The 23,432-nt window shown below is 35.4% G+C and overlaps 1 protein-coding gene across 1 annotated transcript; it reads left to right on the forward strand.

The window, feature by feature from the left end:
• Positions 1-5,897: 5,897 nt before the first annotated feature.
• LOC128652419 (uncharacterized) lies at positions 5,898-23,195 on the forward strand. The gene is made up of 4 exons (XM_053705357.1): positions 5,898-7,122; positions 17,033-17,044; positions 19,626-20,342; positions 22,215-23,195. Exons 1-4 carry the CDS (start codon positions 5,898-5,900, stop codon positions 23,027-23,029), a joined length of 2,769 nt encoding a protein of 922 aa, XP_053561332.1. The 3' UTR covers positions 23,030-23,195.
• Positions 23,196-23,432: the final 237 nt, after the last annotated feature.

Below are 23,432 nucleotides of genomic sequence, written 5' to 3' on the forward strand. Positions count from 1 at the left end.
ATCGGGCCGCTGACCTTTTCAGTCTGGGCTTGGTCTTATCTTCTCATTTGTCGCCATCTGTTTATAGTCTATCGGTTATTTATTTACTAATTTAATATGTTAATAAAGGGGACCAGTGATGGTCCAAATTTTCCCAAAAACTAAGTGTCTGTCTTCATTAAAGGTTGGCCCTTTGGGGTCTGTTAAAGGGACACTGAACCCATTTTTTTTTTTCTTTCATGATTCAGATAGAGCATGCAATTTTAAGCAACTTTCTAATTTACTTCAATTGTCATTTTTTCTTTGTTCTCTTGCTATCTTTATTTGAAAAAAAAGATGGCATCTAAGCTAAGGAGCCAGCAAATTTTGTGTTCAGACCCATGGACAGCACTTGTTTATTGGTGCTGTCCAATCAGCAAAAAGGACAACCCAGGTTGTTCACCAAAAATGGGCCGGCATCTAAACTTACATTCTTGCTTTTCAAATAAATATGCTAAGAGAATGAAGAAAATTTGATAATCGGAGTAAATTAGAAAGTTGCTTAAAATTGCATGCTCTTGACATGTACTGAGATTCCGGAGGAGGAGCCTGCGTACAGGTTGTGCAGCGCGGGCTCCTGTGTCCTGCAGGTAATCCATTGGCGGTGGTTTTCCGCGAGCTGGAGACTCCTGCAACCGGAGGAAACCTGCAATCGGCTTGTGCAGTGGATCAAGCCCAGAGGGACTCTGTTAGCGCTTGTTACCTGCGCTTTTCCAGTACATCTATCCTCTGAGCTCCACGCAGGACATCGCGTGTAGGAGCTATTCAGAGCTTAAACATCCTTAGCGGCAGTCCCCCCCTCCCATCAGAACTGCGAGAGGGGGGTAGATAGCCCGAAGTCATCTGCTTCAATAACAATCTGTGAATACCTACTGCTGCCCTCCCCCCCCACCGGTGCTGCGCGGGGGGAGAAGAGACAGCTGACCAGGCTGAAAACAGGTACTCTAAAGGGAGCACGGCATTGGCCGCCAATATCACGCAGAGCACCTTACCCTGACGGTGGTCTAACTTAGAGGGAACGGCTGTCTCTCAGGTGGTGGAGGCCCTGCTAATACTCTGATCTTCCCTGTCTGGGGAGGCGGTTAGGATACCGCTAAAGTTTGGCTACATACTGCTGCTCTCCCCCCCCCACCGATGTTGCGCGGGGGGTGAAGGAACAACTGACCAGACCGAACAAGTGTCTTGAAGGATCACAACAGCGGCTACAGATTTCATCTGGAGGCGGCAGAGGTCCAACCCAGGGCGACCGGCTATACTGCAGAGCACAGTGGCCCCGGTGGTGTGCTGATTCCCCTGTTTGGAGAGGCTATTGGAGAGCGGGGCTGTCGCTGTGTTTTGTTCACCTGGGGGTTACAGATTGTCGGCACTGGGCCGTAAATTAGGAGGCTGAGCACGGAAGCACGGATTTTTTTTTTCTTTTTCTATACAAGGGTATTTAGGAGAAGCTTCATAGGCACCTGGGACTGTGCAACCCCAATGCTCAATGTATCCTCCAACGTATAACACTCAGAGAAATAGAGCTCACCATCGAATGGTCTATATAAGAAAAGGGGTGAGTGCAGGACTCCTGCGAGTTTGGTAAAATTGTTTTTCTTTTCTCTCATTCATATGCCACGCAAGTTATATTTTGCCTCTGAGGATACCTATTTGTTGGGAGAACTCTTTCTTAAACTTTTTTGTCTTTTTGGGCACCCCCAAGAAAAGTCTGCACTGTATAAAGTGATGCCACAAGCAAGTAACTAACTGAATTTCAGCTTCCCTCCCAGGGGTTGTGTAAGCTATGTAATTATTTGGGTCAAAGCACCCTAATATTGGCAAAACCTCTGGAGAAAGTCTAAAACTATCTTTCCTTAATTATAAGGTACTTTCTTTATTTCCTAGGGGGATACAACAGGCAGTCCTGGCCTGACTCCATTTTTCTGCCCTGTTGCAGAGAAAAAGCTGTGAATTATTACTTGTTAAAATTACAATGGATGGTAATAACTGCATTATATTTTGTTTATACACCCTGATGTTATCTGAGATATAATTAACCTGTGGTTATCAATTTATTTGATGTATTAGTAGCCTCACACTGTAGGAGGAATCTGTGACCCAGAGGGGCTTTGTTATTGTGTAAGTGTTTATTCTCTTTCCACATTGGCCTGAATTGAAGTACAAGTGAGGGTAGTTCCCCCAGGGCCTTAAAGAAGGAGAAGGAAGGCGAGCTGACACAGGTTTAAAAGTTATTTCTACATAATCATCTTAACATATCGTAACCCAATAGGGATACTCCAGTTAAGAAGGATCATTAGGCGAAAATTTTGGTTAGCCTAATTTACATTGAACTTTTAGAGAGTTTTGTGGCTGCTGAGGCGTTACAACTTTGCATGCTACTCTGTGGGAGTGAGAACCCCTGGTCGGCCTAGATCACCTCTTTCTCACAGTCATTATTAGAATAATTTAATTGCACTTTCACCACTTTCCCTAGACCCCGCACCTTCTTCTCCCCCCCCCCTTTTTTTTTTTTTTTCCTTAATCGCGCACTCACTTGAACACTTCTGGACTCCCTTTCACTTTAAGACACGTCACATTTTCCCCCTTTAGGGGGGTGAGAAGGAGGAGGAGAGGAAGAGATCCAAAATTCCTTCTTTCTCTCCTCTCTCTTTGTCTACCCCTCTATCGTCTTTTTTTTTTCTTCCCCCTTCACTATTTTTTTAGCTGCACTTATTTATGGATAGGTTTTTGAATTCACCAACCCATCACAAAAGCACTCCACCGGCCATGGCTTCCAGACCCAGAGATAGAAAGAATAAAGCAGCCTCTGAAACTCTAGTGGAAATGCATCCTGAACCTGGATCTGTCAGAAGGACTAGTGAGGGCACACACTCACAACCCCTAGTAAATAGCATATTGGAAGCCTTGAATCCGAAATTTGAGGCACTTAGGTTAGAAATAAAACAAGACTTAAACTCCCTATCCAATGAGCTCAAACAGTTCACGATGAGAATTGAAGAAGCAGAGCAAAGAGTCTCCGATCTTGAAGATCTCACACTAGAGCAGAATACTAAACTACAAGCAAATACTCTTTCTATCAGAGAACTACAAAATAAGATCGAAGACTTAGAAAACCGATCAAGGAGGAACAATATTAGAATAATTGGGGTCCCTGAAACCCCAGGTTACTCAGATCTGATGAAGTTTGCGGCTGAGTCCCTCCCTAAACTATTGAACTTCCCATCAGAATTGTTACCTTTAGTTATAGAAAGAGCCCATAGGATAGGGAGGCCTTTGGCAGCAGATGATAACAAATTCAGACCCAGACCCATAATTGTGAGATATTTGAGCTATCAGGACAAGCTTAAAATCTTGCAATTATCGCGTAAAACCTCACCGGTGCTTTTGGATGGGGTTAAAATACTAATCTTCCAAGACTTTGCATATGGAACCTCTCTGAAAAGAAGAGAACTTTCTCCAATATGCGGAAGACTAATTAAAGAGGGTATATTTGCTACGGTAATATACCCGGCTAAGCTTAAAGTAGAATATCAGGGTCATACACATTTCTTTGAAACTGCTGCGGAAGCAGAGAAGTTCTACACTGAAAAAGTTGTTAAATAGGTTAACTTGATTTTTCTCATAATTTTAAGAAACGCAATTATTTTTCTGATAAGTAAAACCAGAAGGTTTAAGAGTCCTACCTATCATATAATCTGGCTTCAGGTTTTACGGAGGAGTAAAATTTCTGGGGATGGGGAATGGGGGGGATTTTATTATGGGGTTTTTTTTTCCCTCCCCCCCCCCCCTTTTTTTTTTTTTTTTAACATCCTGGAATGTCGGGGGTATTTCTTCTCCAATAAAACGCAAGGCAATAGTCTCACAACTGAGGAAATATAATTCTGATATAGCCTTTATTCAGGAGACTCACCTTAATATGGAAGAATCATTAAAGTTGAAAACTTCCTGGGTAAAGGAGGTATTCTTTACACCCAGTGTTGGCAGGAAAAGGGGAGGGGCCATCTTAATGGGGAAGAGGTTAACGTATGAAGTGTTATCAAAATACTCTGACCCAAATGGTAGAAGTTTGATCATGAAAATTAAATTGGCAAATCTTGTCTTTATACTTTGTAATATTTATGCTCCCAATAATTTTGACTCTAATTTTTGGGACTCTGTACAAACCAATATCTTACGTATGGGTGAAGGGATTGTCATATTAGCCGGGGATTTCAATATGGCACCACAAACACCTATTGATAGACTTAGGCAAACAAATATTACTTTTCAATCTAAGAGAGATAAATTAGAGGCCAAAATGTTTAAAACTATATAGAGCAACCTGGCTCTTAAAGACATCTGGAGGTTACAACATCCTGATGAAAGGGAATTTACCTGTAAGGCCAAGAATGTCAATTCTCTCTCAAGAATTGATTTATTTATGGTTAGTGATGAAATAGTCAAGATTGGCTCCACTACTAAAATCTTACAAATAACTATTTCAGATCATGCCCCAATCTTATTAGAGATCCCAATTTTTGGTAAAAGATACCCCTCACGACGGTTCTTCTTCCCTAAGTTTCTATTAAAAAATCTAAAGTTCAAAAATTGGTTAACAAATAAAATAAATGAATTTTTTTCCTTAAACTTGGGTTCAGTTAATAATCCGAACTTACTATGGGAAGCAGGTAAAGCTGTAATGAGGGGGGAGATTATTGCGTATATGGTTAACTTCAGAAGGAAAGCTAATCTTAGAGAAAACCAGGCATTGAAAGCCTTGACTAATTCCTATAATAGGTATTTATCTCGCCCCACTACTGTAAATTGGAGACGATATTCTGCTGCCAAGAGAGAGAGAGATACTTTACTGACCCATATCTCAGCCCAAGCTGATCTAAAAATTAAAGCAAAATTCTATCACCATGGGGACAAAGCGGGCAAATTTCTGGCCAAGCTATGTAAAAACTTGCAAGGGAATCCCTCTATTGATTCACTCCTAGAACATGATTCTTTGATTATTGACCCGAAAGAAATATTGGAAATTTTTTCGACATATTATAAAGGGTTTTATTCCTTTAAAGAGTCGGACATGGAGGTCTCAAGTAGCTTTTGGGAGGGTTTGGAATATTCAGTTTTAAGTGAGGATGCAGTAAATAAACTTAATGCTCCCATATCTGACCAAGAGATTCTTCAAGCTATTAAAGAGTTGCGGTTGGACAAAGCTCCTGGGCCGGATTTCTTGCCTAATGAGTTTTATAAGATATTGGCCCCGGTTATTACTCCCCATCTGAAGAACCTTTTTAACTACTTCTATGTAGAGAGAAATTCTATCCCTATATCTTTCATTGCATCTACTACAGCATTAATTTTAAAACAAGGTAAGGATCCTTTAAAAAAGGAAGCCTATCGTCCAATAGCATTACTTAATTCCGATTACAAATTGCTATCATCGATCCTAGCTAAAAGACTACAGAGTGAGATTGGGGTCCTTATCAATAAGGATCAAGCAGGGTTTTTAAATAAACGTAATCTAGCAGCCAAAGTTAGAGAACTCTTTCTGGTCCTTGACTATTTTTATAGTCCTCGGGAAATACTCTTACAAGATCAACTAGACTTAGCGGTGATAGCTCTGGACGCAGAAAAGGCGTTTGACTGTACATCATCAGCATATCTTGACCTCTCTCTCTCGATTTGGTTTTAAAGATAATTTTGTATTTTTCGTCAAAAATCTTTGTGAAAACTCATCCACAAAATTGATCATTAATCAATTAGAATCCAATTCAATTAAACTTCAAAGGGGAACTAGACAAGGATGCCCTTTATCGCCTCTGTTGTTTGACTTAGCTATAGAGCCACTAGCCCTTAAAATAAGAAAAGATCTTCAGGGTATAAAAATTGGCTCTATGGAACAAAAAGTCGCTCTCTATGCTGATGATGTGCTGGTCTATGTCTCCAATACTAGAGTTAATATTCCTAGGTTAATTTCGATCACGAACTCTTTTGGAACCTTCACAGGTTATAAAGTTAACGCCGCTAAATCAGAGCTAATGTGGATTAGGAAAAATCAGATCTCTATATCTGAGACACCGTTTAAGGAGGTCACTTCTCATTTTAGATACTTAGGCATTAATGTATCGGCAAACCCACGAAATTGGTATGACCTTAATATCTCTCCAATCCTACTTAAGGTAAAAGAATACATGAAGAACTGGCAAAATTTTCCGCTTTCATTTACAGGTCGTATTGCACTTTTTAAGATGGTTCTTCTCCCCAAGATTCTTTTCCCTCTGCAAAACGTACCAGTCCTGCTGAAAACCAAGGATTGGAAGAGTCTATGTAGGGCCCTTCGATATTTTATTTGGAAGTGCAAAAGACCTCGAATTTCGATCAACAGACTTTTTCTTCCTAAGAGGTTTGGTGGCATGGCTCTACCAGACCTCAGCAGTTACACTATGGTCTTTTTGGCACGGATCGTGATAGATTGGATACTAAACAAGGACTATTTTACAAATAATACTCTTGAAATTAACGTAGTATACCCTTATAACCCTATAGCCTTAATCCATTGTCCAATGCATTTGATGCCAAAAGAAGTGAAACATCTTAGTTCTGTATATACAGTAATACAGGCTTGGAAAAAACTAGGTGGTAAACTAAGTATAGATCTTTCCATTCCGAAATTTCAGGGATTATGTGGCAATCCGGAGTTCCAAAGAGGTACTCAATCTCAGGTTTTTCAGAAGTGGCATAAAGCAGGTTTGATTTACCTCACACAATTCATAGATCAAGAGACCCAACTAATTAAGACTTTTGAGGGACTTAGGCAGGAATTCAAATTAAGCAACAAGGATTTTTTTGCCTACTTGCAGGCCAGACATTATCTCTCTTCACTTATTGATAAATATGGTTGGACCTGGTCCTGGGGGAAGCTAGACAGCTGGCCGATCCTTGCTAAGAGCAACCTATTCTCCATTTCAACCTGGTACGAGTTGCTGGTCAGTCAAAAGGGTGAACTTAATTTACAATTTATATCACAAAAATGGAATCTTATGTCTCAGGAGTTAGAAAGTGGGGCAGACCAAGTAGAAAAATCTATAGCCACAGTAACACAAACTACTTTATCTGCTAGTTGGAGAGAATCACACATAAAGTTATTATACAGGACTTACTATACTCCACTGAAAGGATTCAAATGGCATAATCTTAATTTCAACGCCTGCCCAAAATGTTCATATCCAGCGGCGGACCTAGTCCATATGATATGGACTTGTCCCCGGTTAGCACAGTTCTGGCGGAAGATAGAATTTTGGCTTATTAGGGTATTAAGGTTACCACCTTACTCTCTCTCCTTGGCAGAAGTTGTCTTCTTTGTTGAACCCTCTTCCCCATATGAATTTAAGAAAATATTGAATATGACAATTTTGGCCGCAAGGAATTTAATCTTTAATAAATGGCGAGACACAACAGTACCGAGTATATCAGAAGTCAAAAACTACATGAAAAAACAGTGTATTATTGAACAATTGGATACAACATTAACATCTGAGAGGGAAATAACTCTTTTTTTCAGAAATGGGCTAGATTTATTAAAATTTTTCCCCCGGATGAAATAAATAATTTAATATACCCCTTTAGACATTCTGAAATAATTTTATTGGATAGGTGGTAGAGGAGGGGGAGGTTTCCCCCCCTCCTCTCCCCTTTCCTTTCCTCCTCCCCCCTTTCCCCCCCCCCCCATTTCCCCATCCCCTAGACATGTTATTCGATTGACTGAAGAGTTAAAACTTTGTTAATATAACCAATAGCTTTAACTATAGGTGCATTCTCATAACTACTGATTTGTACTGTATGCTCATAAGGTATCAATCATTCTTTTTGTACATTGTCTAAAATGAGATTTTCTTTTTATGTATACCCATTGCTGTCGGACCCGACGACTACCTGTTTGTGTTAAGAGTTAAAACTTTGTAAATATAACCAATAGCTTTAACTATAAGTGCATTCTCATAACTACTGATTTGTACTGTATGCTCATAAGGTATCAATCATTCTTTTATTTGTACATTGTTTAAAATGAGATTTTCTTTTTATGTATACCCATTGCTGTCGGACCCGACGACTGCCTGTTTGTGTTGTTAATTTAACCAAAATCTGAATAAAAATTATAAATAATAAAATTACATGTACTATCTGAAAAAAAAAAAAATTGCATGCTCTATCTGAATCACAAAATAAAAAAATTGGGTTCAGTGTCCCTTTAAGTTATTACTTAGAGTTATGGGTTATTCTTTCCCCTTCTTCCTGGGAACGACATGATAAGCCTTTAATCCCTTATGGTATAATTCATAATTGTAAGTAATTTATTTATTTTTTGTTACATTTCGATTTGTAAAAAATACATGTAGCTCAACTTAAACGTTCTAGCTTTTTTAGCCTTGTAATTTTTTTATTTGTAGTTTGGAAAACAGGTTATATATAAAGGTTGCAAATATATTATATATACAGTACATTTCTTGAGAAGTTTCTAATTTATTTTTATAATGAGAATAAATGCATCTTATTTATAATTTGTGGGTGTATGATAAATCATCATAGCAGACAAGAAAAATGTATAAAATAGTGTACTATAGAGTTCTACAGTAGTTGCCAGCAATTAACTTTGCTATTGCTTCTATTATTAGTACAACTTAGACCATGTAACCTGATGTGGGGAGTGGGCGACAAACCTTACAGGGCTGAAGATCTTACGCACTTTGTAAACCTAAGCTATGTAAAACAGTGAAACTAGACAGCGATGAATCTGTGACTTCACTCATCACATAGTGGTGGCTTTAAATAGCCTAGGTCACCTGTAAAATCATTTTGTGTAAAGCATTTAGTCTTTTGGAAGGAATTGGCAGGGGTACAAGCCAGCTGTGACCTCACTCCATGTAGAGAAACAGGTGTAATTGATGACATATGCCAGCAGTGACCTCACTCCATGTAGAACTTGCTTTTTCAAGATAATGCACATAAAAGACTAAAGAATGTGATAATGCAAACAGTTTATTTAGCAGAGGAACTGATCTATTTTACTCTTTTGTTAGTACTGTCAACATTTCTTGTAGTTCTTTCATTGTCCCCTTAGGGCTGTGATTGGTCCATGCCCCTCCTACTTGATACCCAGCAAGGTTTAATACCTGAGAGAGCTTGAGATGACAGGAATACCGACAGAGCAAGGAACAAGGTAACAAATAAAGATAAACTAGTGGGGATATCACTAGTGATGGTGTCCTAGGGCTATACTTTTATTTTTCCAAAAGTGTATTATACAGCACACCTTATCTGATTAAATAATACCATAAAGATTAGATATAATTTGTATTATAATATACAGTGTTGTCAAACAGAATCCTTCACCTAACTCCCCCTGTTGTTCTAGGATTTAAGATGAAGAATCTGCTTTGTCTCACCCTCCTGACCTTTTTCCTACAAACAGCTAATTCCCAAAGTGAGTATGTAAATTCCTTATTTCTGGTTTGATTGTAATTTGGAATTAGTAAGAAACTATGATCAGTATATTATTAGAACTGGAAAATAGCACTATGGTAAGGGAAATGTTGTCTGCCATTTCTTACTAGGTCTAGTAGAAATTGTTGGGTCTGTATATTTTATATCACAGATATATCATGTATTCAGCAAATGTTTTGGAGTGCACTTTTCAACTGAAAAACGTATTAACTAGTTTTTTAATGTTTTTAAATTCTACAGTGATATTTGTAGATACATTTGTGATATGTTTTTCAGTTTCTATATATATTTAAATCAAGACTTGCTTTTTTTTGGTTTATACTATTTATTTATTTATTTATAAAATATTTTACCAGGAAGGATACATTGAGATTTCTCTCGTTTTCAAGTATGTCCTGGTTTTCACTTAAATATTATTTATTATTTCTTATGTTTATATGGGAATTTGTAGTTGACTTAGAACATTATCAAAGACAATGCCAAAATGTGTACCTATATAGGCCCAGATTGCAAACGGAGCGCTAATTTATCGTGCGCCCACAAACGTGAAAATGTGCCCGTTTGCGGGTGCCTGATAAATAACCAGCCATTACAATTAGCGCTTATAAAATTAACAGGGGATCAGATCTCTGGTTAATTTTATAAATATCCACCAAATGCCCCCCAAAATCAAGTGTAATATACTTTATTAAAAAAATAAAAATAGTATCATCTTTATTAAAGTAACTGCACTTAGCAGTTTTTGGGAGGCTGCCTTTACATTGCAGTCTATGGGAACTGTGTGTTCCCTGTAAATATATATGTATATGCTTATATACATTTTTATTTATGTGTTAATGTGTTAATAGGTGTTATTAGTTGTTTAGCACTTGTTGCATTTTTTTCTGTGAGGAAATCATAGTTTTTTTTTTAATAAAAAGCATACCAAAGTGTTTTTAGAAAATACATACATTTAAAAAAAAATAAAAAATCTTTGGCGTACATGGTAGATATCATCATGCGTGTCATTCTTTCCTAAATATTTCAAACACAAATTTTAAGGCCCTCTACTTTATATCACTAATATTAGATATGAACTACTAAATGAAAACAAGAAGATAAAGGGCTAGATAAAAGGGCAAGTTTAACACAAAAATATTATTACTTTTGTACATGAACACCCTCGAGTTAAATCAATAGCCCTTTTATTTTTGCACATATATTGCAAGTCAAAAGTAATATAGTGATTCAGCGATAGTCTAGGGCATGCTAATATCTGGATGTCAGGTAGCGTGGGTGCGCTAAATCTCTCACATAAAACATTGGCTGTTATTTGAGCAGTAAGCTAATGGTGCGCTATAAACCTCCGCTCAAGTAGTGGTGTTCTTCACTCATTTATTATAGTATATAATTGAAATTTAAGTTAAAAACTCTTCACACATATATACAAACATATGCGTACATGCATACACACACACGTGTATATATATATGTGTGTGTGGGTATATACACACGTACAAATATACTCACATACAAATACATTGTTTACTTCTGCACTTTTTGTCAATAACAAACCTTTGTATAAGCATACATATAACATAAATAATTAATTTCCATATAACTTACATGTGTTTTGTCATGCAAAGTGTTAATTGTTTACTTCAGGTCTCTAAAGCACAGTGTTTTGTATCGTATAGTGTTCCCAGCGATCCCAATAAAAAGTATAGAATGCCTAAAAAAATTCCATCCATGTTAAGATTCTCTGGGGTAACATTTTTACCATCCACTAATAATACTATATTTTGTGCTATTCTTTGAAATGGAGGGGGGTTCTGCACACAAGATTAGACACCCTTTGCTATTGATTGCTCTCTACTTGTAATTTAGCCCCAAATTAATTATTTTGTCAGTTTTCACAATTGTACAACTTATGCAAAAACTATGTGTCTACAATTTCTAACCATTCAATGTTTGTATCTTAACCCATTTTCACAATTGGATGCATGCTTCTTCCCCTGTCCAAACTCACCAGCATAACATAATATATATATTTATTAGGGAGGTTTCATTAGCTGCCAAATGCAGAAGAAGGCCTCTGATAATGGCATTCAGCCTCTTTTCAGAGCTGAATTTCTTCTTGTGAAAGTGCAACACATTAAGAAATCTTGCTCTGAAAAGAGCCGAATGCTGTGACCGGCCTTCATCCTCATTCGGCAGCTATCGAAACTGCTGAATGCACATCTGTTTTATATACAGTGTGTATATATATATATATATATATATATATAATAGCAGCAGTCCAGCACTCCAACCTTTCAGATAAAATGTATATGTATTAATATATATATATATATATATATATATATATATATATATATATATACACTTATATTCACACTTTAGCGACCTGTGTAGTTTAGGCCATAAATAATGTTAGCTTACACCTTTCGCTAATATAGCTGTCATGATAATCAGTCTATCTGGCAAGTATCAACTTCAGGAAGCAAAATCAAAATCAAGGTGGCTCAGTTGTTAACACACATGTATCAAAAATAAAAATAGTAACATGTGATGTTAAAAGTATATGCGTTCAGCTGAGTTGTTTCCCTACACTAAATGTAGCATTTAAAAATCATTAGTCGATATTCCACTCTCGCACACCTCAGTCTTCAAATACGAATGTACAAAATATTGTTTCAACAATACTATGTGAAAACGAAGACGACAGCAATGAGGTATCGAGCTACAAAATTAGTGTGCTGTAAAAACAACTCCTGATTTCTTACTGTATTCCGGTCCCACTATGCGGGATGGTTGATAATCTTTGAAGTTCATCCTCACTGGACAGTGTTAATTCAGCTCAGGACCCGTGACCGTATAAGCCTCCACGGCTATCTTTAATGCCGTAATTGTGATTAGCACTCCATCGATGAGAAAATAAACAGTCTATAGACAAACTTTTAAATCGTTACAAAGTATTTTATTTCAAGTGAAATATATAAAAAAAATAGCAGCAGTCCAGCACTCCAACCTTTCAGATAAAATCTGAGCCCGGGTGCAATCCCTGAATCCAATATACAAATCTTCTCATAAAAGGGCTCTCACAGGACTTATTTAAAAAAAATAATCAAAACTTTATTTCAACATCATAAAAACATAGATCACAAGTCGACGTTTTGGCCCTTTAAAAGGCCTTTCTCAAGACTATGGGGCATATGTATCAAGCTCCGTAAGAGCTGGCGAAACAGCAGTTATGAAGCAGCGGTCACAAAGACCGCTGCTCCATAACCTGTCCGCCTGCTCTGAGCAGGCGGACAGACATCGCTGCTAAATCAACCCAATCTAATATGAGCGGGTTGATTGACACCCCCTGCTGGTGGCCTATTGGCCGTGAGTCTGCAGGGGGCGGCGTTGCACCAGCAGCTCTTGTGAGCTGCTGGTGCAATGCTGAATACGGCGAGCGTATTGCTCGCTGTATTCAGCGAAGTCTGGCGGACCTGATCCGCACTGTCGGATCAGGTCCATCAGACTTTGATAACTAGAGGCCTATATGTTCTAAAAGACAAACAAAAAGAAGACATACTTTAAAATTATACATAACTCATATAAATAGTATATATTTAAATGAGTCGTGTATTATTTTGAAAAAAAGTTTTGATTATTTTTTTAAAATAAGTCCTGTGAGTGCCCTTCTATGAGAAGATTTATATATATATATATATATATATATATATATATATATATATATATATATATATATATATATATATATATACATATATAATATATATATAAACATACATAAATCAAAAAAATTATCTTATGTAGTATTTTACACTCTATTCTCCTACGTGTTTTGATTTCTGTATTTAATTTTTAATTAAGTCTAGAGAAATATATATCTATTTGAGCACTAACATCAACTACACAACAAAATTAGGTTGCTGGTTGCTGTCAAGTGATTATTTATATTGTGGCAATCACTTATTTGAACACTGGGACCGTATTCCTTATTATAAAATATATTTGAAGGTGAAGTGCTAATAAAGGCCTCTTAAAAATTGTTAGAACCCCACAAATATACCAAATCATGTGAAGTAATTGTTATGACAATCTGCTGGCAGCTGAATTATCACAGAACTACTCATCTGCATGATAAGGATTGTTTTTTTTTTTAATAAGTGGTCTCAGATGTGTGGGAGGCAAAATAGAAGATACCCCATCCCCTGATGATGTTGTTTATGCCTGTGGTTTTATCAGGTGATCGCTATTACCGCCTGGGCATATGACACCTTCTTTAAAAAGAGTGGGCACTTACCTGGTTGTAGTTTTTATTTTGTAATTACTGGGTCCTTTGTAAAGTTCATAGCACAGTGGTATTGTGTGTGTTTTTTTTAATCCTGTCTTTAGGGGATATAAAATGGCAATTACCTACTAACGACATAAGTATGAAACCCTGATATGGGAAAGAGATGGTTCCCCTCTTTCCAAATAGTGGTTTAATAACAATATATATTTGGGGGAGAGGAGGTATGGGCTCTGAAAGTGCCCATTACCCCATATCAGACACTGAACAGGTTTTTATTTTGGTTAGAGGAAAATTAGAGGAGGGTTAGCCCCTCATTTATAAGAAGGGAAATCTCTCTTTCACATGAGGGGTCTCATACCTCTTTAATTAAATCAGAGGGAGAGGTAGGAGCCCTATAATAGTTACCACCACCAGAAATGAACTATTTTCTAAAGGGGCAGGTGATCACTATTTTTAATAGTGATCCCCTAGATCCTAGGAGGAAAATTTGAAAGAGGAAATTTTATCCCTCTAGCACAAACTGGGGGGATATAAGGTCTCTATTAGAACTGTTTCCCCCTAAAGATACTCAGTACTTAAAGTGCTGCTGCGGGTGATAGAAAAGTAAACAAAGTATTTAGTATTTGTGTTTTTAAAATTTATGAAGTTTTTTAATAGAAGATCTGCACCTTTTTACAAACTTACTGATGCCGATCTCAGAGTACTTAGCTGCTGATTGGTAAACATGCTCTTTTTATAAGGTTCAATTGATATATAAGCAGCACCAATCAGCTGTCTAAGCTCAGAGGCTTGCACCAGACAAGCATAGCCAGGGGGTCCATGGGTGTATCCAGTGATTATCCCTTTCACTAGAGTGATGTTCTGTCATCACTGTGTTTCTATATATATATATATATATATATATATATGTATTTGTGTGTTTCTATATATATATATATATACTGTATATATGTATCTGTGTGTTTCTATATATATATATATATATATATGTATTTGTGTGTTTCTATATATATATATATATATATATATATATATATATATATATATATATATATATATATATATATATATATATATATATATATATATATGTATTTGTGTGTTTCTATATATATATATATATATATATATATGTATTTGTGTGTTTCTATATATATATATATACAGGTATACCTCACTTTACAGCGCTTCACTTTACAGCGCTTCGCTAATACAGCGCTTTGTGGAGCTGAAGTTCAACCTCCAAGGATTTTAAAACAGTGCTATAATCTTCGTGAGATTGCAAGAAAAGTGACTGGCACCATTTTATTATGCTTATTTCACTCTGTTTACAGCATTACAGTGCAATCTGTGTCTCAGTGCTATTGTACTACAGTGATTGTCACTATTTTACAGGTACAGTATTTATTGAATACTGTGCTGTGCGAGTGTTAAACTAAACAGCGCTATTGTACACCTAATATATGTCAGTTCAAACATGTTTTTAAGTTTTTAAACACACTGGCAAGTGAAAAGAAAGCTAAAACTGCCTTGTTTCACTTTAAGGCGGTTTTCACTTTACAGCGGAGCTCCGGTCCCTAACCCGCTGTATGAGCGGGGTATACCTGTATATATACTGTATATATGTATCTGTGTGTTTATATATATATATATATATATATACTGTATATATGTATCTGTGTGTTTCTATATATATATATATATATATATATATGTATTTGTGTGTTTCTATATATATATATATATATATATATATATATATATATATATATATATATATATATATATATATATATATATATATATATATATACTGTATATATGTATCTGTGTGTTTCTATATATATATATATATATATATATGTATTTGTGTGTTTCTATATATATATATATGTATTTGTGTGTTTATATATATATATATATATATATATATATATATATATATATATATATATATACTGTATATATATATCTGTGTGTTTCTATATATATATATATATTTGTGTGTTTATATATATATATATATATATATATATATATATGTATTTGTGTGTTTATATATATATATATATATATATATATATATATACTGTATATATGTATCTGTGTGTTTATATATATATATATATGTATTTGTGTGTTTATATATATATATGTATTTGTGTGTTTATATATATATATATATATACTGTATATATGTATCTGTGTGTTTCTATATATATATATGTATTTGTGTGTTTTTATATATATATATGTATTTGTGTGTTTCTATATATATCTCTCTCTGCATCAGATGTGTAAAAAAGGTTATTGCAGGATGCCTCAATATCGAGGCATCACTGCAATAATTTGAAAACAGTGAGGACGTACCCTGTACATCATTGGTCCTTAAGGGGTTAAAAAGAATAATGCAACCTTTTTAAAAATGCAATTTTATTCCAAAGTCTAAACCTCATCATACAATTTAAATTTTAAATCTGCCATGCTACACATAAGAAAGGTCTGCTCTTAAAGGGATAGTCTAGTCAAAATTAAAATTTTGTGATTCAGATAGAGCATGCAATTTTAAGCAACTTTATAATTTACTTCTATTATCAATTTTTCTTCGTACTCTTGGCATCTTTATTTGAATGTAAGCTTAGGATTCTGACCATTTTTGGTTCAGCACCTGGGTAGCGCTTGCTGATTGTTGGTTACATTTAGACACCAATCAGAAATTGCTACCCAGGTGCTGAATCAAAAATGGGCCGGCTTCTATGCTAACATTCCTGCTTTTCAAATAAAGATACCAAGAGAACAACGACAAATGGATTATAGGAGTAATTTAGAAAGTTGCTTCAAATTGCATGCTTTATCTGAATCATGAAATTTTCATTTTAACTAGACTATCCCTTTAATATTTTACTTAAGAGCAGAGTACAAACATACTGACGGCATGAGACAAGAATGCATATTTGTAGTGTGAATGTTCATATGCAAAACACTTCAGATGTTTAGTAAGGTGATTTAGATATCAGAGTGCACATCTGAAATGAATGATGTGCATGAGAGGAGAGTGCAGATCTGTAGTAAGAGATTGCAAGATTTTACATAATCAGCTAATGTAAAAAAATGTAATGTTAAAGGTTTTAAATTCTTTAAAATATGTGCACTAAGTTGTTTGTCTACTGAATTTGCACTGTTATTGTGACTGACAAATGATTAAAGCATTTTTTTCTTTTTTTTTCTTTCTTTTAACAGCGCTCACTTCAAGTAAGTGTGATATTTTGTTATATATTTGCAGTGTCATCATATTATCATTTATTTAATGTAAATATCAACATGTTCTGTATCATTGGAAAATGTAAATATATATACAAAGTGTTTTATATAAATAATAAAAAAATAACTGTTAAAGGGAGTCTTCTTTCACCAAAAGGAATTGGGAATGCATGTGAAATCAGCTAAACATAGAGGGACATGATGATATGCAGATCATGCATGTCTTGAGTCGCATATGTATAGTATTGTTGCAAACATTGTTGTAAACATTTAGGCCATATAGTGGTCAAGATATGTGCATACTCTTGAGCCTACCTAAGTATGGTGTCATGGGAAGGAGGTCATTTTCAACAAAAGCCTACCAAGAGAACAAAATAAATTTGATAGAAGTGAATTGCATAAATAACAAAACAAACAAACAAAATGGGAGTGTCTAAGGTGAGGCAGATGTTTGTTCATGATAAACAGAAGAAGGGCATAGACTGGCATGACTGCAATTTGAGGTGTTGTATTTGTGTTGGAATTTTTAAAGGAATTGAGCTTGTGTGGATGCTAGCACTGCACACACAATGCAAAGCCCAACAGTAATGTGTGGGCATGGTATTGAGGTATTTACAATTATACTGTAAATGCATTCTATATACTGTAGATTATCACCTGCCAATGACAGGTTTATAAGATGCTTCATTTAAAAGCAGGGACTCCCCTACTTCCACAGTTACAGTGATAAATTCTCTAAAATAACCCTTCACCCTTTTCAATCACTTGAATTATTTTCCTTTTAGTGTAAATATTCATAATTACCTAGTGATCACCTCTATCTAGAGAGGCATGGGACTCTCATTCTGGAGATATTAATCCCCTCTTACAAACAAGGGTTCTGAAGTAGTACTGGGGCTAAGGTATGAGCGTTGCACAATGTTGCCTTTGTACTTTGCCTGTGAACACTTCTTCATTGCCAAGTCACATATCACCTGAACTTGAGGTGATTCTAGAAATGAGGAAGGTCAGATGGTGCATATATGAGGACAACAGTGATGTCATCCCCACAAGGAAAGAAATGTAGAGGGGGACAGTGTGTCCAAGAGGTTAATTTACTTCATATTTCTGGCGGCATTTTTCCAAGCAAGTAACCAAAAAAGTCTCTAGCACCAATGTGAATAAAAATCCACCTTTATTCCAGCCTTAGGTCAATATGCAATCAGCAAAGGTTTTGGGTTTACAGCCCTTAGTCATTCTGTGTCATGAGTAGGGTTGCAGTAAACCCTCTAAGCTGCTTTTTATAATACAGAGTTGGAGGTTTGTGCTGAATCCAATTAAATATTTTGCAAGAAACCTTAAACAGTCTATGACGACTTAACTGTAATGCAACCTCATTTTAAGAGATTTATTATATGTACATTGTTAAAAGATACATATGATTCAAATGAGGGTTTTAGAACATGTAAGGTTAGGGGTATCAGAGTTAAGAAGTAGCAGGTGTTGCTCATATATAAGTATCCTAATATAGTGGATACATGAATTATATATCATTCATTATAATTTTAGAGCCAACACCTGTTGTGGAGTCTAGGTTTGAGCAGAACACAACAACTAGATAAACTAATTGTAAAGAGAAATACTAAAATGTTTGTAGCAAAAAACTCCACAATTATACAATGGACCTTAACTCAGCAAATAATGTATTAAGGATAATTCATGGAGTATTAAAAGTTCCATATCATTCATACATTATAACCTTTATTAAATAAACTAGGAACATACAGTAGCAAAGGCTAGAATATTTAAAAACACTTAAACCTGGTTAATAAACAGTAAAGGTATACTATAATGAACATAGATAATAGTGTCTAACAGCCCACAGTCACAATTCTGCTGAAATAAGCTAAGCCCTTACAATCCGAAGGCTGAATTAAATTTAACCAATTATAGTTAAGACTGAGGGCTGAGAGCGTAGGTACTATGAGGTTTTTAGAACATATTATTTAACCAAGGTAAGCAAGTTAAAAAGGACAACCAGGAGAGACACGGCTGCTCCTGTTGGACCCCTGACGCGCGTTTCACAAAGAACGATTCCTCAGAGGGGGTCAAATGAGGGTTTGTGTAAATAAATGGAGACCTTTAAAAGGAAACTGGCTTAAAAGAAAACGACAGTATTTTACTTACGGATGTTTATATTAACTGGATAATTGTGCTTATCTTGTGCTTAAAATCTAGGGTTATAGCCATGTATCTAAAATATTAGCAATCAAAGTTTGCTGAAGGATTAGTATTGGTATATAAAACATGTGAAGCCTATTGATAGAATTTGCAAAATGTGTCCAAACGTACATTATTCATCTTTATCTCATTGTATTATCTTGTTCCTTTGGGATGCAGCAGGCAGGGCTCTCGTATAATTTTTAAAAATATGGCAATGATATTACATAGGAAGAAAGTTGGGGAGCCACCTTACTAGACTTTGTGAATGTTTGTTCTAACAACCTGGATTTATTGCACTATCCTAATATGATTCCCTTATAGACTGTGATTTCTATAACCATTTAATTATAGTTTTCGTCTCTCACCACAGATGCTCAGTCTTGTGCCTTCTGTCATGCTACTGCCGGTGTGTGCACCCAAAAGACTAACTATGTGTCCTGCAGTTGTAGCTCGGGCTACATTGGTAACGGCATAAACTGTACTGTCATGTTGTCCTGTGGTACAGAAAGCTGTTGTCCCCAAGGCTACACCTGGGATAACCGTGTAGGTTACAAGCAGTGTGTAGATGTCAATGAATGTGCTGACAGTTCACTGAACAAGTGTGTCCCATCGAACACCTGCACAAACAAAAATGGTATTCACCTGTGTGGCAGCACAAGAAGCATTGCATGTTCCGGTACTGTTTGCTCAAATGACCAGGACTGTTTGAAAGTCAATGGAGCAGAACAGTGTGCTGACCCCTGCTTATACTACCAGACACTGAATGGAGAGAGCAGACTATCCACCCTCAACTCCACTGGCATATTCACAACAGACAGATTCAACTTTGGCTGGTTCCGATACACTGGAAACAGTGGCCTACGGATTCAAGAAGGGTGTGTTGGTTCCTTGAAATGTGGTTCTGCTGAGCCCTTTACTCTAAATGGCAGCCATCCAGCTATTGGAGAAGGAGTAACAATAGTGTCCCTCAATAGTAATGGAGTATCAGGCTGCTCACTTGGAGCATCCATCCCTGTGAAAGCCTGTGCTGGAGGATACTTTGTGTACAAGTTCTCAGGGACATTAAAGACCGAAGTATATTGTACAGGTGAGTAAAACAACGTTCTTTGTGCATCCTCTTTGTAGGCTTGACCCACAACAATATAACCACAATATTTTCTGGGAAACCTCCATGTTTAGTAAAAAAAGAAAAATGTCTAATATATTTTTTACTGTTTCCTCATAAGAATTCCAGTGGCAAAAAAATTGTGTGCAAATTATTTCAATACTAATTAGGAGAATTGATTTTTAAATTAGCACTCAAATATGTTTATAGTATAAAAATAATATCTGGTTAATTGCATTAAAAACTGTTCTTTTGAAATTGATTGATTTAATATTCATAATAACTGCCTATTATGTTTGCATACAGGGTGTTATTCACTACATCAATATTAATAATTAATGACACAGTTATCGTGCAAAAATAGCCGCTTTAAAAAGGGACACATATGAAAAATACATGTCAGGGCTGTTTAAAGAATTGTTTTGAATAATGTTCCATTATAAGAACCCTGACATATGTATTTTTCATATGTGTCCCTTTTTAAAGCAGCAATATGGTCACCCTATGCAAACAGCATAGCATTTTCGCATTCCCCATAGGAGTCAATAGAGAAAAAAGCAATTGTTAAAAAAAAAACTTACAACCATCGTGCAAACAACATAGCATATTTGCATTAGCAAAATTAAAATATTTACAGTAAATACATAGATAAAATCTTTATTAAATATGAATATGGCATAAATATTTTTTTTGTTTTTATCTACTTAATGGCAAAGGCCTTTAATGCATATGTCTATATGTGTGTACATATATATTTATGTGTTTATATGTGTATATATGACTGTAAATACATATATACACATATAAATACATTACTATATATGTATACATTTATAAACACATATATATATATATATATATATATATATATATATATATATATATATACATACAAATACATCTTTAGTCCTTTTGTGGCTTCTTTTTCTAACACCCGAGATCTCATATCTTTGAGCCTTTATAACTTTTGTGTGCAATATTTTTTTTTAAGATGGTGTTAATATGAGTGTAACTGTACTTTGTAATGTATTTTTGAAGTGTTTTGTTCAACTTTTTTGTTTCGGAAAACTAACAGCTCTGAGATTAAAGATTGAAGCGTACAACTTGTTATATCAGCGCAATGGAAAGAGGGCGCAAACAGTCGCAATAACGCTAGCGCAATCCTTTGGACCTCACTTGTAATCTAGCACATAATATTTTTTTTTTACTTTTTAAATGTCCAACGGTTAATTCCAATCAAGAATGACAATTTAATATCTGTAATTAAGTTGAAGAGAGCTTTCCTAGTTTTAAAGTGTGACCTGAGCTATATTTTAAAAATAATTCTTTAAAACAAAAAATTATTTTACAAATTAACAGCCGATTAATTGAAAACAGGCATGAAAATGTTATAACAACTGTATTTTCTTAATACATATATTTTCTAATGGATTTAATGTTTGTTTTTTTTTATTTGAAAACTTTACAAATGTAATGTGATGTGAGGTACTGGGGACATAAATTTAGATGTATTGGATTGGGGACTAATATCAGATACTAGGAAAAATAAATCATACTCACTTAACAATTATCAATGGCTTTAGCACAATATGTTTAAAATAATAGAAAACATTACTCTGTAACACTGATGTTTTAAGCAATCTAAAATTCCTGTAGCTTGTCTATGTGTTATGAATAGAGATTAACTATTTGTTAATAAATTGCTGTGAATATATATATATATATATATATATATATATATATATATATATATATATATATATATACTGTATATATATATATATATATATATATATATGTTAATATGTTATCTATATATATGTTAATGTTAATCATAACAATTTTGTTTTTCAGATCCTGCATTTAATTCAAATTCTTCCATTCCAACCAAAGCCCCTACAACAACTTTAACAACTACTACACCTGCCACAACGACAACCACCCCTACCACTACCACACCAACAACCACCACACCAACCACTACAACACCAACCACTACCACACCAACCACTACCACACCAACCACTACTATACCAACAACTACCACACCAACCACTACTATACTAACAACTACCACACCAACCACTACCACACCAACAACTACCACACCAACCACTACCACACCAACCACTACTCCTCAAACAACCACAACTTCACTGACGACTACTACCACACCAATTCCAACTACATCTACCGAGCCTGAGCTAAATATAACAGTAATTACAATGAGAAGCAGCAACGTAATAAGTGTCACATCCAAAACAGAAAGAGACATCAATATGGATGTAACAAGTCTAGAGATCAATGAGACCACCTCATTCTACATTGAAGTGAAGATCATAACTCCTAGCACCATCATAATCAAGACCAACACTTCTATGACACCTTCACACACGCTTATCACAGTCGGAGATGGTGATCCTGAGACACTGGCTGACAGATCTGCTCCTGTGGTTACTAGCAATGAAACTGTTGTTGCCAATATGGAGAAATTCCAGTCACAGCTCTACAATAGCCAAGCACCACAAACCAAAACCGTCACTGAAACATTCACAGACCAGGGGAAGGACTTTGTTATCACAACCACAATCACTACTATTACAAATGAGGAAATCATTGTAATTAACCCAGAACACTTGTCAACCTCAATCCCTGCCTCCACAAAATAAAATGTGATTTGGGATGACAGAGCATTTAAGAATTATACTGTAGTTTCATTTTTTATATATATAATGTACTCAGATCCCTCAGATATACTGTACCTCACTTCATTAGCTCTTTACTGCTAATGCCAAAGTGGCTTTTCATTACAATTAGGTCACTGAACTATTATAAATGGACATACTTCATATTAATCTCTGTTTATACTGTCATTATTCATGTCCGCAGACATCTCATGTTTTCCATAGCTTATTTTGTCATTTTCGATACTTCTGACATTCATTTTTCTCTAATTTATTAATTAGCAGACATAAGGGGGACTTGTAGACAACAGCTGTACTACCTTTTACATGGAAGTTAGGATTTTGAAAGGTTTATTTCAGGGCAGAGGAGGGATTGTCTTAAAAAAAT

This window comes from Bombina bombina, chromosome 3 (assembly GCF_027579735.1).
Source record: "Bombina bombina isolate aBomBom1 chromosome 3, aBomBom1.pri, whole genome shotgun sequence".
In the NCBI taxonomy this organism is placed as follows: domain Eukaryota; kingdom Metazoa; phylum Chordata; class Amphibia; order Anura; family Bombinatoridae; genus Bombina; species Bombina bombina.